This window comes from Danio rerio, chromosome 6 (genome assembly GCF_049306965.1).
Source record: "Danio rerio strain Tuebingen ecotype United States chromosome 6, GRCz12tu, whole genome shotgun sequence".
Lineage (NCBI taxonomy): Eukaryota > Metazoa > Chordata > Actinopteri > Cypriniformes > Danionidae > Danio > Danio rerio.
Genome location: NC_133181.1, coordinates 41,634,682 through 41,647,274, shown reverse-complemented (window position 1 = coordinate 41,647,274; position 12,593 = coordinate 41,634,682). Strand labels below are relative to the sequence as shown.

The following is a 12,593-nucleotide window of genomic DNA, read 5'->3' as shown; positions in this document are numbered from 1 at the left end:
TACAGATCTCAAGATCCGGCAAAATAATGAATATAGAATCCTGAAAGTTGACCTTACAGTAAGCCTTATGTCAGCCTGACATCAGATTGCCTTTACATTTTCTCATTAATCAGAGATCAAAAGGTTTCAGACGAGACTGAACACAAACTGTAGGACGTGTCATCTCAAACAGAATTACTCTTGTTGTTTGCAAATCAGATCAACTATTATATAAGTGACTAATTCAAGGGCATTGAAATGACAAAACATGATGAATTTTCTTTTTTTTTTGTCTGCTATTATTAGTTACTTATAATATTTAATGACTCCAAATGTTGAGTAAATATCTAAGTCTTTTGATGACACATGGTGGTTATATGATAACAGACTTACAATACACTGTAATAAACAGACATTCAGATGAGTATATGACTCGCAAGAGCAACAGAACAGTCAGTAAATGCATGAACTAAACATTGAAATTATAATTTTTAAAATACATTTTAGTCAACTTTAATCTAAGCTATTTCCAATAAAAAAATAAACTTTTGAAAGTCAAAAAGCAGAAATGTTAATATCAAGCCCATTGAAACATTTATATTTATTACAACCGCAAATCAGAAAAAGTAGAAACAGTATTGAAAACACAAACAAAAAAAGAAAGTAGTGATTTCTAGGTTTAGTTTGACTTGTATTTCATTGCAGACAATACAACCAACATTATTCCATGTGTTCCTCGCGATTTTATTTTATTCATATATTTATTTATTCTTTTTCCAAAATAAACATATTATTAAATTTTGGTTCATGCAACACATTCCAAAAAAAGTTGGGGCAGGAGCAATTTGGGGCTAGTAATCAGATAAATTGGTTAAATAATAATGTGATTTGAAACAGGTGATGTCAACAGGTGATTATAATTATGATTTTGGTTACAAAAGCAGAATCCAAAAAAGGTCTAGTCCTTTAAGACAGTGGTCCCCAACCACCGGGCCGCAGACCGGTACCGGTCCAAGGAAAAATTGGTACCGGGCCACATAAAAAATCATAAATTATTTCAGTAGAAAATATTCCCCCCCGCCACTTGGTTTCTTCCACTCACCCCTGCCATCTCACGTGAAATGGACTATGCCCAAATCCACCACGGAGCGAGAAAAATGATCGCTAGAATATAGCGCAGTGGTGGTTGTTGATAGTTTAAAGTTATAAAACAGGTATTATAGAGTGCAAATCAGCAGAGCATTTAAGGATTGTGCATATAACGTTATGTATTCGTGCATTGCTAAGTAAGTACCCGAAATCATTGCAATATGTATCTATATGGAGTTTCACATAATCATACTCATTAGGGCTGTAACATGCCAATGCATACATTTAATTCGGCTATACGGTTGTATTATTGTTAATATGTTCGTCAGTTGAAATGTTTGGCACAGATGTTATATATTTGATACATATAAACCTTGATTGAAACATAATCAGACCGCGATAGTGCAACTAGCGCATGCGCACAAAGTTGTTCATGATTAACCTGGATGCACGAGCGCACCCCAACCCCCACACAAAATTGAATATTTTTTTTCTGTGTCTGCTCCAGACCAAAGAAGAAAAGAATCGTCTAGACTGTTACCAGGAAAAAGTCCAAAGGATCTGTCATGGTATGGGGTTGTGTCAGTGCCCTTTGCAAATGTAACTTGCACTTCTGTGATGGCACCATTAGTGCTGAAAAAGTGCATAGATATTTTGGAGCACAATATTTTGCCAATGCTTTTCCAGGGATGCCAATGATTATTTCAACAAGACAATGCAAAATCACTTTCTGCACACATTACAAAGTCCTGGCTCCAGAGGAAGAGGATACAGGTACTTCAATGGCCTTCCCACAGTCCTGACCTTCCGCCAAAAGAGAATGTGTGGCACATTTTGAAGGAAAAATTTAACAACAAAGATCCCATACTGTTGCCTACTTTAAGACTTGTTTACAGGTAGAAAGGGACAAAATTACACCTGAAACACTTCATCACTTGGCATCTTTTAAGTGTTGTAAAAAAGGAATGGCAAAATACAAATATAAATGCTTTACTTTTGTATTGCAATGAACCAGTGTCTTGCAAAAACCAAACACTTATTTACATGGAATACTTATTTGTTTTGGGAAAAAAAAACAGCAATAAAAATCATGAGGAACACATACAGTAATGTTTGTTGTATTGTCTGCAATGAAATATAAGTCAAAGTAAATTGAGAAATTAGCTTTTTTTATTTGCATTTTCCATGTCTCAACCTTTTCTGATTTAGGGTTGTAATTCAGCAGATACTTACTTTATAACAAAGGCCATTTAAATGATGTTTCATTAGTTAAATCAGTAATGAACACATTATTATTGATGTAATCACTTCAGCAGTGTTCATTTAAACTGGGCTTTGATACATTTTTGACCAATTTGTTTCCTGTTCAGCTCAACAGCCCAGTTAATCCCACTCTGTGTATTGAATTAAAATCACAAGCTTCATTAACTTCATCTTAAAAATGTATTCTAACATATCACATCTACCGCGCAACTGGTTTTCTCTCTTAAAACAACTTAATAAAACAGCGTTCTAAAGTATCTTGAACTGAATTACATATTACAATTAATTTTAAAAATAGGGTAGGTGTAACAAAGGCTAAACCTGTTGTTGGCTGGTAATCAAAAGGCTGACGACAATCACTATTGTAGCCTTGAGAAGACTCGTGAGCTCAGGTTGCTTTGAGGGGACTTTTCCGTAATAAGAAAACAGTACTTAATTGTAGATACCAACAATAAACTATTGTTGAATAAAAATTCTCTGTTTTATTAATGTTTAGTTATTTTCATAATTAAATAAAAAAAATATTGAATGTACTGAAACATAAGTTTGTATTTTACTATTAAGTAAAAATAGCCACAGGCAAAAATCGAAAGTCTGGTTCAACATTCTACATACTGTTCAAACTATTGTTGATGTGGTACATTTGCGATGACACAAGCAGTTACAATGAAAAGAATTTCAATGGAACTGTAAAATAGCAAGTCATTGTGTAAAAAGCTGCTGAAACAAGTATTGCGGCAACAGAAAGAGAATAGACTGCACAAGGATGTTGAAATAAAGTTAACGAGACAGTACAAACATATCTAGAAGACTGTGCTTGTATATTGTCAGAACACACATACTGGATAATTATGTATAGTCAAAAGTCTTTAAAGATTTGTTGAGTGAAATATGTGTATGAGTTTTGCCATAAGTTAAGTTAGGGTTGATAGTTTATTGAAAGATGTACATTCTTAGAAATGGTGTGTTGTGCATATACTGTTCACCTAAATTTAACACACACACCTTTATCTTTGGTGATAAAAAAAGTAATTGTACCATAAAAATGTTACTTTCTAATGTCAATGCAGCATTTTCATAAATGCATATTCATAAATAAATTTGATGTGTTAAATATTCCAAACTGAAATAAAATGGTAACACTTAGTTAACATTATAAATTAAATTAATTAACATGAACACAGAGCAGTTCATTTGTTTAATTTTTAATTTTGTTAAGATTGGTTATTAAAAACAGATGTTCATCATGTTGGCTCAGTTTGATTAAATATTTACTAATACATTTATTAAAATTAAAAAGTAGAAATAAGCACATATTCCAATATTGATTTTTGCTACACATTCTAAAAAAAGTTGGGACAGGAGCAGTTTAGGGCTAGTAATCAGGTAAATTGGTTAAAAAATGATCTGATACAAAAGCAACATCCAAGAAAGGTCTAGGTCTTTAGGAGCAAATATAGGCCGAGGATGACCAGTTTATATTTGCACCAACAAATATGTGAGAAAATTATTGAAATTATTTATCAGCTTTTATTTACATTAGAACAAATACTTTAAGTCAGAATTTGCCAGGGTTATGAATAATTTTGGGCTTGACTGCATATATTATACATCACTTTAGTGTGTACTGTATTTTGTCATGTATTGCAAATAATAAGCAAATAAATTAGTTACTGTTAGTACTTTACTGTACTGTAGTATTGTAATTATAAGTCACATGAGTATTAATAGAAAGTAATTTTAGTACCATATTTATTTATCAGACTTAACTGGCCTGGAGTAAGTCCTTCATCCAGTATCCTTTTATTTTCAGAGGGGACAAGCAGAAAATATAACTGTAAATATGAACATATAACATGTTCAAATAAATTCCTTAAAAGTGGATCTTATCGCTTTTAATTTAGTAACAGTATAAGTCCTGGTTCTGAGTCAATTGTGTCACATAGCAAAATCAGCAGCTTTTTGTTTCCCCTTGCTCATTTCTTACGTTACTATTTCCTTATAGGCATTGACTGAATCGTATAATGAACTGCTCTTCAAACAGCTCCCCTCCCCATTCATTTTTTTTTAAACTTCAGAGAAACAGCTATTGTAGCGGAAAATCCTGGTATAGTCATCGTTTGTCTCAGGCTTGTTATTGTTAATGTTACAGACATTACAAGCTGTAATATGATTTATTAGATCCTTGTTCCTATTACTTTGTAATTTTAATACAACAGCCAATATTTACTGATGTGCAGCCATAAATTGCTAAATGTTAGTGAGCTTTAACTCATGTTTCATGAATTTGTTTAATAAAGAATTCACAGTTCACACAGTATATAGGAGGATTATAAAAGCACTAGAAAAAAATGAATAGTCATAATCCAATGGTAAAATGATTTTTGAGTATAAAAAAAAGTATAATATCAAACAGGATTTTTCTGTCAAATAAATTAATTGTATTAAAAGAGCAGCTAAAAAAGTCATTATACTAAGTAACAAGCAGGAATATAAATTTGCTGCTTTCTCTGGAGTTCCAAAAAACTCTCCATGAAAATGCTACATTTTATTTCAGCCTCCCATAAGCAAAACACACTGTAAAAAAAATCGTAAATTTACAGTTTTTCTTATTTTGTATTTCATGTTTTTATTTTTTCCATTTTTATTATGCTTTTGAATTGCATTATGGGATCTTGATCTTTTTTCCAACAACTGTCATCAATGAAAAGATTGAATAAGTGAATTTTATTAAAATGTTTAATAGTTCGTTTTCTATGTCACTTTTGTGGTTAGTCCTATATCTTGTTATATAATAATAAAAAGCAGACATTAAGACATTTTTAGCATTTTAATGGCATTTGAAGAAAGTGCAGACACTGCAAGGATGAATCATTTAAATTCATCTTTCTATAGCACTTTTACAATGTAGATTGTGTTGAAGCAGCTTACCATTGAAGTTCTAAATTGAAATTGTGTCACTTCAGTTTTCAGAGTTAAAGTTCAGTTTAGTTTAGTTCAGTGTGGTTTAATTTACACTTCTGAAAGTCCAAACACTGAAGAGCAAATTTATCGATGTGCAGCTCCACAAGTCCCAAACCAAGCAAGCCAGTGGCAAAGAACTAAATTTCACCAATTGACGAAGTGAAGAAAAAAAACTTTGAGACAAATCAGGCTCACTTGGGCACAACCATTTTTCCTTTGGCCACAACCATTTCTCCTTTGGCCAAACTTTTTGTGCAGACCTGCAGTCTATTTAGAGTGCATTTCAAGCTTTTTTTATTTATTTAGTCACTATCCCAACCAAGTGGAATTTTGTTTTAATTTGTTTTAATTTAATTTTAATTTACACTGTTAACAAAACTTCACATTCATAAAACGTCACTAAAAAGAAAATTTATTTTATGGTTTTGTTAGCTTAATTATCTGTATATATTACCAGTATCAGAGATTATCTAAAGAGAAGAGAGTATTTTTCATGTTTGGATTTTGGATACACTTATCTTAGTGGCATTTACTGTATATTTTATTTTAAAATGTTTATATGTTGCTGTTCTATAAATAAAAAGCATATCTATGCACACACTATGAAATGATGAAATAGTTTAAAAAACATTGCAGTTACATTTATTTTATTTTTGTTTAATTCCTTAGAAAGATGACAAATGTATACACCTAATGTAACTGTTTTGTTTGTACCAAAAGCTTATTTCACTTACATCAAAGCTGTTATCTAAACAGCCTCCATTAAACAAATTATCTGTAATTGATTAATTAAATAAAGTCTTTAAATTCTTTATTCTTTGTACTTGACTGTCCTCATTATTTATTAGATGCAAACAAATGCCCCCTGTTGGTGTAATTTAGTACAGCAAGACACTTTACAAGAAAAATGATGCAAAGTATTTCTTTAATCATGACAGATAACAGATAAATAGAAAACAAGACAGAAATTACATTCATATTTATGTTTTATGTTATACAAGAATTTGTAAATGAAGGTACTTATTTGACATTTGACTTGAAATCTTTAGTCAAGAGAAGAAAATAATATAAATGCTGAGCTGATTTAAACATATATATATATATATATATATATATATATATATATATATATATATATATATATATATATATATATTTATAAAATTTATTTATTTATTTATTCTGTAAACTGTACTTGACATCATACAGAATGCATGAAGAACATGAAAAGACACATAGAGAGAAGCCGTCACAGAGAAGCTTGTGTTGACCAAGAGTTTACCCTCTTTGATCCACTGCAGAGACACAAAAACAAACAGATGAAGGACGTCTTGTATTTTCTACTATTACTGTTGTAACACGCATGATCAGTGATTTCAGTCTTACACCACTATAAACACCATAAAGAACCACAGGATTATTTGAACTTACTGCATTTCTTTTCATAATCCCAGCAGCAGTTTTTGTGGCAGCGATTATTGCAGTTGCAGCGGTTGCGGATGTCGTATTTTTCACCACATCTCTTGCGACAAGAGATTGAGGCTAAAACAAACATGCAAAAAATATAAAAACAAGTGTCATTAAAAAGACAGTAAGTGTTAAATAGGTACAATTTTGTATATGAAAATAAGCAAGAGAGTTACTCTGATTGGGCGGAGGTCTTAAATTCGTAGTAGTTGTTGTAGAAGTTTGTGAGGTAGTAGGTGGTTTAGTAGATGCAGATGAGATCGTGGAAATTTTTGTGGTAGTAGTAGTAGTTGGGGATGCAGTTGAAATAGTAGAAGTAGGTAATGCAGTAGAATTAGGTAAAGTCATAGAAACACTTGAGCATGTGCTTGAAGAGTTGAAAAGGACAAATCCTGGAAGGTTCTGGACGATGATGCTGTTGATCCAGCTTTGATATTGTGATACGCGGGTGTAAACTCCAGGTGAATATGGATCAGCACAGCCATAACCCCAGCTGGTGATACCAGACTGAACCCACACTAAACACTGCTTGCTCACCATTGGACCACCAGAGTCCCCCTAAAGAAAGAGGATGAGTTATATTAGTAGACTTTTGGACGTGCATGTTTTAATGTGTCGTTTGGTTGATGATTGTTGTACCTGGCAGGTGTCTCTTCCTCCCTGTAATAAACCAGCACAGATCATGTTGTTGGTGACAGATCCAGAACCCAGTAGAGCATTACATTGATCATTAGGCACTACTGGAATCATGGTCTCCTGCAGAATCCCAGGAGCAGGTAGATTCACTGAATATGAAACACAGAGGAGTGATGACTTCCTAATTGTTCTTTATTTAATGCCATTTCTGGTTAAAAAATAAGACAAATCTAACAATGATTTGACCTATGGTTGGCATGTCTGCACAGTTCATCCCGTTTTTGAGAGTAATTATAATTTTAACTTTATAATTTCTATAATATCACCATTTTACGTTATATTTAGTTGCAAAATGTTAATTAAATCATTTAGAAACATCATACTGTTCATCATAGTCCAAGATGAAAGGGGCTTTCGTACATTTATTAAACTATAAATGTTAACCCCGCTAATTAAGGATTTTGCTTATTTTGTCATTCGTCTTTGTTTTCAGTTTATTTACTCATTCAGTTTGCATTATAGGAGCTTTATCTGTGGTCCAACAATGTTTGATGTTAAAAAGAAGTTAAACACAGCAATCTTTTTTCTTTTAGTAATTTTGAAATGATAGTCTGGGTTGGTCTTGTAAATGATAGTATTAAAATCAGTAATGAGCTGCCAACACTATTCTGTTATTTTGCAGACTCAAATTACTTTTTATATTATAGAAATATATTGTTCCAAACTTCTTAAATCTTAATACAAGTCATTTTGGTAAACTATAAAGTAAAATTTTAAACATCAAATGCTAACAGAGGAGAGATCAAGGTTCTATCATATGAAAGCATAAATAAATTTGAAACATATGTGAATGTTGCCCCTATTTGTCAGTGTTGAAATTATTTGTGGTACATGCACAGCTAGTGTTTTTTTTCCCTATCGTTAAACTTACGGTGAATGGTTAATGTGACTATTTTCAATTTTATACGGTTCCTTTTACAACATTGATGTTGTAATGTAATTAAAATGCAATCAGTTAAATAGACTAAAGCATTCATTTAGTTGTTCAAGCGTAATATGAGATGAAAGGGCGTTTACAAGCACACGCCGTCGGGATCAACAGGCTACCGCAAAAGCTCCATTGAAAATACTGGAGTAAAATAAATATACATATTTTAAAGACATGGTGGGGAAAAACTGAAGTAATTGCAGTGCTTCTTGAACATTCTGAGACCCTCTTTATATCGTATATCAATCAGGCAGTGAAGATCATTGATTTTTAAAGAAAACAGACCTTAATCGTAGTGATTTTTTAATGTCATACAGTTCACCAAAAACAATTGAACTGGGTTACTGAAAATTAAAAGACCTTCTGCATATACCCTATTGTCTGCAGAGTCAGATAATAACTATTTTATATCATTATAATTGGTTATAAAAAAAAAAAACAGGCTATATCTAGTCAAAACTAATCAAAGTGAAACTCAAATGTACTTACACAATGAATGACTTTGTCCTTAACAGCAAAATTAAGTTTAGAATAGACTACTGTGCTAATTTTGAGTCATACTAATGAGAATATTATTCGATGATACACATATTTTACAATTATCAACAAAACAAATCAAAACATAAAGTGCATTTGATAAAGAGAAAGTGAGTCACATAAACTAAATGGCCTGAGTTGTGATGTTTTTCTTTTTTGTTAATGTATGAATTACTTTAATGAAACATATTCCGAGTAGGCTTATTTATTTATTTATTTATTTTATACATGTAAATTTATTCTGGGGGTGTTTTTGAACAATCTATATTTTTCGGTTAATGATAGATTAAAGATAGTCAATTTTCATTTAGGAAAATAATCAATGTGAACAAACCTAACTTTTTTTGAAGACAAAAAGACCTCTATTCCACTGCACTCACATCGTCAACACATTTTTTCCATGGCATTTCCATGGCAACTCTTTTGCACTAAGGGCGCAGATATAGTGTCTGGACCCTATTGGACAGTATATTGACAATATGTTTCTACTCCTACCCAAGTCAAGTTCTCAAGTTCGGGGAAAATAATTCTTAAAATAATTGCTTTCCATTATCTCGTCTCAGTAGAAATCATGTTGGGTTCTTCTCTGATCTGATCGTTTATGAGTTGGTTGACATGACTCATTGATTGGTAATTCCTATATAAATGAATGTGCTTGTACCTCCCAACTGAATGTTTCCCCAGCCTGTGATCCAGCTGCTGGTTCCATTTGGGAAGACACTGTTCTGGGCCGCCAGACACACAGGTCTGATATAGTTGCTGAAGGTAACAGCAGAGGACAGGTGCAGCAGAGCGATGTCATTGTCATTGGTTAGATTGTTGTAGGAAGGGTGAACGGTGATCACGCTGACAGTTCGATTGATTTCATAGGTGTTGACTCCCTGCTGTGTCGTCTTTCCCAAGAACACAAGCAGACTGGATGTAGTAATACTGAAAGCAAGTAAAAGTGATAAAAAGAATGACTTAGACTTAATGACTTAATTGACTGAGCTGCATGAAATGCTTTTAATGCACACGCCCAATCCTGCCCCTAACCCTATTGAGTGCATTGTGCCTGACATTGCATGTCTGTGACACAAAGTCTCAGCTTGCATATGCTAGTCTGCACCCAGATATTATTGGTCTGGATCAATAGTTTATGTCACAGGTGACAAATCCAGTTCCTCGAGGGGTGAAACTGTGCAATTTAGTTCCAACCTTGCTTCAACACATTTACCTGTAGGTTTCAAACAAGCCTGAAGCGCTGAATTAGTTTGATCAGGTCTGTTTAATTAAGGTAACATAGGTGATAATATGAATCTTACCGAGGTAAACAGTGTGCAGCTGTCAGCACCCATTCACTGTTGATCAGGGAGCCTCCACAAAAATGACCGCCATAGATAGGGCTGTGCAGACTGACCTGCCATGGCCATGAACCATCAAAAGCATTCACGCCCCCTACAATACGGTTGTTTAAAGGGGCTAGTCCACAAACTGAGAAAAAAAGAACATAAACAATAAAGCACTATTTTCATACAACGAGTCACAGAGAACAAGACATGATAAACTGGTGCCAAATATCAAAAAGTAAAATGATATTTTGTTGCAGTAGGGGTAGCCACTGAGGGCCTTGTTTCTTTTGTTAAATTAGTTGTGAAGACAAAGATAAAACACAACGAATGCATGGTGGGTTTTGAAGGTGTAAGACCACTCTTGTAGAGCGCAGTTAATGAAGACAGTTCTGGGAGGTAATAACACTAATCAACAAAACTAATGTTGACATGAGAAATTCTGTTTAAATCCAAAGTGGCACTCTATGAATGAGAAAAGTTCTTACCATTCAACTGAGAATGTGAACCTAGAGTGGAAAAAAAAATAAAAATAATCTCAATTACCTCATAAGAAACTGAAATATTGCATACATTTATATTACACTGTAAAAAGTGATCAGTTGACTTTACTTTAAAAAAAGAGTAAGTTTGTTGCCTTATACTTATTAAGTAAACAAAATAATGGACCCTTTTCATATTTCTGGGTTTCTCAGTACCGGTAGTTGTCATAGTTGGTAAACTCGCAGTAAATGGGAGAGTACAGCAAATATTTTTTTACAATCCTATTTGCTGAAATAATAAAAGAAAACCTTGACAGTGGTGTTACCAAGACTTTCAGAAAAACTAAAAATATAGAAGAGAGAACAGCATCAAATTTACTGTCCTGAAAATACAACCTGCATTTAAAACATCTCGCACAAGCGGTAATTTGTTTTTTAATTTGCAAAGAAGATTTAATGTATCATAAATACATCTAAATGTGCATACATTTTTTTTTTAAATCTAAATTTTAAAATCTTTAAAGTATTTAAGATGCTGATGACCATTAAACGTGTCACAACAGTCTTGTGAAAAGGGTCCATTATAAAACTTGAAATAAGTCAATGGGTTTACTGACTTTAAGTAAAATCAACTTGTGGCTTTCAAGGCAACGGGTCTACTCACTTTTTTAAATTAAAGTAACTGATCACTTTTACAGTGTAATGATAAAAACTCTTTCATAAACATCAAATAGAGTCCCTTACCTTGAACACACAAGAGCAGCGCTAAACTGACACAAGTGAACCTCCACATCTTCACCAGCTATCTCTTCTCCTGCAGGATGATTGCAGATGATGGATTTGTTTCTCTCTGCTCTCACAAACCCTTTTTATATCCACTTCTCCAGTCTCTGCTCGTCACTCTTCTAATTACTTTAATGGCGCTTTAATCAGTTTTTTTTCTCACCCTGTTTTTACAAGGCAGACCTATTAGACATGTATTCTGGAAGTTAATTCTCTGAACACAGATTTTAAGCAGGTTTTGTTTTCAAAGATTAAGTTTTGTTCTGCAGGGTGTTAATGCTAAGTCTCCAAGGGATAGTTCACCCAAAACTACAGCAATTGGACATTTTGTTCCAAAACCAGTTCCAAAACTTGTTTCTGACTTTCAGAGGTTGAATTGGTCAAGAATGACACCTTTGCTAGTAGACATTTTGTCACTCCCAGCAATAATAAAAGAATGTAAAAAAAATACAATTTCTACTTTTGGATGAGCTGTCTCTTTAAGAACAGGGAAATCTATTTTTAAAGTAAAATATGAAAAAAACGAAAATATATGATATCATACATAAGACATTAGGTGCGTTCGACGTGAAGCACGGCTGTAGCCGTTGATCAACAAGATTAGCCGAGTGCAGACGGGGTGGAGTTGACAACGGAGTCGTCAAGCCAGACACTTAAGGGGCTCAAAGTTGCAGCAGTCATGATGACCGATCACATGGCGTGATCATTTATTTACTTATTTTTACTGTAATAACAACAAAAGATTTACAGTACAAATAAAACAGAATACAGTCTCTACAAAGTATAGGTAATTTTAAAACAAGGGAATTATGTATTAAATTTAAGTAGCCGATATACCAAACGCATGAAAAATAAGGGGAAAATGAAAGGGCACATAAAAAAGAAATAAATATCCACGTTAAGGCCAATAAACACAAAGCAGTAAGCACATATTCTAGGAGTTAAAGCATCAGTCTTTAGGCTACTAGATGTTGAATGGGACGTCAATACTATTCCAGTTCTTGTTTGAATATGCTAAAAAAAGGGGGTTTACTTTTATTTACATTTATAAATATGAAACTTTCTAATATATATTAG

The 12,593-nt window shown here is 33.0% G+C and overlaps 1 protein-coding gene across 1 annotated transcript; it reads right to left on the bottom strand.

Annotated features, from left to right (window-relative positions):
* Positions 1 to 6,203: 6,203 nt before the first annotated feature.
* prss60.1 (serine protease 60.1) lies at positions 6,204 to 11,563 on the bottom strand. Its single transcript, NM_001089446.1, is given in 8 exon segments — positions 6,204 to 6,590; positions 6,727 to 6,837; positions 6,939 to 7,320; positions 7,402 to 7,547; positions 9,585 to 9,853; positions 10,228 to 10,396; positions 10,740 to 10,760; positions 11,478 to 11,563. Coding segments are annotated over 8 exon segments (1,164 nt in total). The 5' UTR covers positions 11,527 to 11,563; the 3' UTR covers positions 6,204 to 6,573.
* Between the last annotated feature and the right edge of the window lie 1,030 nt (positions 11,564 to 12,593).